The sequence below is a fragment of the Sinocyclocheilus anshuiensis genome, unplaced genomic scaffold (assembly GCF_001515605.1).
Source record: "Sinocyclocheilus anshuiensis isolate Anshui unplaced genomic scaffold, SAMN03320099.WGS_v1.1 scaffold528, whole genome shotgun sequence".
NCBI lineage: Eukaryota > Metazoa > Chordata > Actinopteri > Cypriniformes > Cyprinidae > Sinocyclocheilus > Sinocyclocheilus anshuiensis.
In genome coordinates, this window is record NW_015558590.1 from 515,451 (window position 1) to 518,716 (window position 3,266).

At 37.7% G+C, this 3,266-nt stretch overlaps 1 protein-coding gene across 1 annotated transcript; it reads right to left on the reverse strand.

The window, feature by feature from the left end:
• Window positions 1-872: 872 nt before the first annotated feature.
• On the reverse strand, window positions 873-3,063 carry LOC107679964 (iroquois-class homeodomain protein irx-3-like). Its single transcript, XM_016475696.1, has 2 exons — window positions 2,763-3,063; window positions 873-1,848 (listed from the first exon to the last, which is right to left on the reverse strand). Exons 1-2 carry the CDS (start codon window positions 2,955-2,957, stop codon window positions 973-975), a joined length of 1,071 nt encoding a protein of 356 aa, XP_016331182.1. The 5' UTR covers window positions 2,958-3,063; the 3' UTR covers window positions 873-972.
• Between the last annotated feature and the right edge of the window lie 203 nt (window positions 3,064-3,266).

Genomic DNA, 3,266 nt, shown 5'->3' on the forward strand with positions numbered 1-3,266 from the left:
AGGCACTGGACATCCATTATATATTTAAAATAATGTTTGATGACACAAATCTGTGCTTTTTATGGTTCTCGTTGATTATTAATATATTGTAAAGAACTAATGTTGTTTTTAATTCTCATTCATTTAAAATATCTATTGAAAAAGAGTGAAAATGAGAAAGAATAAATTCATTATGACAACTGTGATTCCATTTTAATATTCAAAATATATGCCTTTGTACAATATTTCAAGTAGGTACATTTTCATTTCATTTACAAAACCATTTCAAATATGTATTTTGTTTTTTACCCTATTTAAAATATTCAGACAAAACATGACATATAAAATTCAATGTGACAAACAATGACAGCTTTTTAAAATCCAAGGCATTTGGGATAACAACAACAACAATAAAATTAATAACTGTCAAATCACTTCTTAAAGATAAGCATACATTATGGTATGATATTATTGCGAATCCTTAAAACAGATGTGCTAAAATAAGACAAAGATGTGGATGCAACACTTACACAAATCATAATTCATGCGAACAAAGCCGTGAGTGTATGTCTTAGAGGACTTTTAAAATTCCCATATAGGCACTATTTCCTCCATGAATTATTATAACTCTCAGTGACTAATCCTGTAATCGTACAATCTATTCATTATTTGTTTTAAATAGGTTACGTCTGAATCCAACCTCAGTGTAAGACTGTTACTCAAAGACAAACTGGGCCTACGGATAAAAACACAGGATTTATCGAATGATTCTAACAAATTAAACACAATGAAATGTATGTTTACAAGTCAGCAATATAAAATATATTCTAATATAATCTCATATTAATTGACGAGCTAATAGACAGCTTTAATCTATTATAAATTCAGGGCATCCCTTATGCAGAAATTGGATATTTCTCTGATTCATAATAAGTGTTACGTGGTGAAAAATATTTTAAAAACATGAACCAGTCTTTAAATGTGTGGTTTGTTTCATAGGCTGTGAGTCCTCTGCTCGCCGTGCTTCATGTGTATGTGGCTGTTTGAGGTGGTTTGGTGTTTAAGTCCGAGATAATGGCTGGTTAAAGCCATCTGATGGGCCGAAAAAGCCATTTTGGTCCAGTTTTGAACATGGAGAGGATTCCTGACTGTCTGAGCGTCACAGTTCCTCTGAATCCACGAGGACTTTTTGGGACTGTCCGGCGTCGTCGCCGTTTCAGCCAAAGACCAGATCTTTGGTTTCGGAGGCGGACTGGCATTATTTAAGGGCTCTTGTGCTGCCGGACTCTTTTTGATTTGGTCCTCGTCTCCCTCATCCGAGTTTGTGTCTCTTCTGTCTTTCATAATATCGTTCATAAAACTCTTTTCAGCTCCCGCGTCGTCATATTCCTCAGAATCCGAAACTTTAGACGCTGATTTTTCATCGTCCAGATAATCACAATCCTGCTTGCCTTCGATGTTTTCCGTGTCTATGTTCTCCAGGTCTATTTCCTCGTCCTCGTCCCTCTTGTCTCCGTCCTCGTTGTCGCTCGCATACACATTTCCTTCCTTGTCGGTGCTCGTTTTGGGAACCCAAGTCATTTTGTTATCTTTTTTCAGTCTTCTGCGGGCGTTGGCGAACCAGGTGGACACCTGGGTGAGGGTCATCTTGGTGATGATGGCCAGCATGATTTTTTCTCCTTTGGTGGGGTAAGGGTTTTTCCGGTGTTCGCTGAGCCAGGCCTTCAGGGTGCTGGTGCTCTCGCGTGTGGCGTTCTTGGGTCGGGACGGATCACCAAACTGATACTGGTGACCGTACGGGTAGAAGGATGCATGAGGAAACCCTGCATGCTGAATCCCAGGACTGTCTTTAAACTCGTACTGGGAGCCCTTAAACAGAAGAAAAGCAAGTATATATGAGCACATGTGCTTCTGAGAGAAATATGTGCTTATTCACTGCTAAATTTGTTTACATTTATTGTATAAAGATATGAATAAAACAAGGAAAAATAAAAATAAAACCATATTTAATTTAAAAAAAGAGAATTGTCCAGTGTTTGTATAAATGGAAATATACAGTTTTTATTCTTTTTTAAATTTTTATTATTATTTGTTTATTTTTTGTTTGCTTACCAAATTGGACCCTTAAAAATAACTTTTGCTATTTTAACTTGATGCAGTAAGGTTTATGAAATAATAATTTTGACTTCAGTCTAAACATTTCAAAGTACATTTTTTGAATTCCTCAAGAGTTCTTGAATTGCTTTTGAAGATTAAAGAAAAAACGGAAAACAATTACATAATAGAATTTCCAGGTACAATAAAATGTGTTTAAATATTTTTTTTAATTTACATAAATACAAATTAAACGTAATTTGTGGACCTTAACACACGTTTTCACATTTCAATAATAAGACTAAATATGCCATAGCAACATTTTCCGATTTAGAGAGATCCCAATTTACTTAAAAATAACCCTTCGTGAGTTGAACTTGCAGTTCTTTGGAGGAAAGAAAAAAAAAACATAAGATAGGCTACTCTTCATTACAGGTTCTTTTTTTTATTTCGTTTTTTTTTTTTTGTTTAAAGAGCCGGTAAATAGATGTGAAATAGACAACTAGAGAAACGAAAAAGTTATTTTCGGTGCTTATTCTTAAATAAACGTAGCCTACATTTTATTTTTAAGTTGTGCAGTTAACAGCATAAATGCGAACGATATTTTCAAACTTTCCAAGATGCTTGTAAATCCAAATGATTATTATAGCACATTCCTCAACTCAAAGATGTATTGTACTTGAACTCACCAGCTGATTGAGTACGGAGAGGTCGCTGGAGTAGGGCAGGAACGCGCTGTACCCCTGAGCGCTGGCGAACGGAGCTCCGTACATGCTGGAGAGGACGCTGGAGAGCGAGGCTGAGGCGCTGAGCTCCGCGCCGACGCGCCGCTCCGTGGAGTACAGCGGTCTGATGTACTTATAGCCGAGCTGCGGGAGAGACATGCTGCTGCCAAAGGTCCGAGCGACGGAAAACAATCACAGGTCTCGCCTTTGACACGGAGGACTGAGTGGAAACTCGCGGAGAGCCTCGCTGAGAGTTAAAGCCGCTCTCCGCTCTGAGGTGCACTGAGGTCACATTCAGATTGAGTGAGATTGTTCACAACACTCGTGTGATTGACATTTCTAGTGTCTTTCAGGCCCCTCCCATCTCCGAAAACTCTCTCTCTCTCTTTCACACACACACACACACACACACAATGTCAGTCGTCGTCCGATAATTGTAAGACTTTATTTCCTATCGTTTAATCATAT

Bases quoted from the DNA above. Each gene is read 5' to 3' on its own strand.
- LOC107679964 (XM_016475696.1), bottom strand. From the start codon at position 2,957: ATGTCTCTCCCGCAGCTCGGCTATAAGTACATCAGACCGCTGTACTCC. The intron at 1,849-2,762 runs GTGAGTTCAAGT...CTTCTGTTTAAG, and splicing joins TCTCCGTACTCAATCAGCTG to GGCTCCCAGTACGAGTTTAA.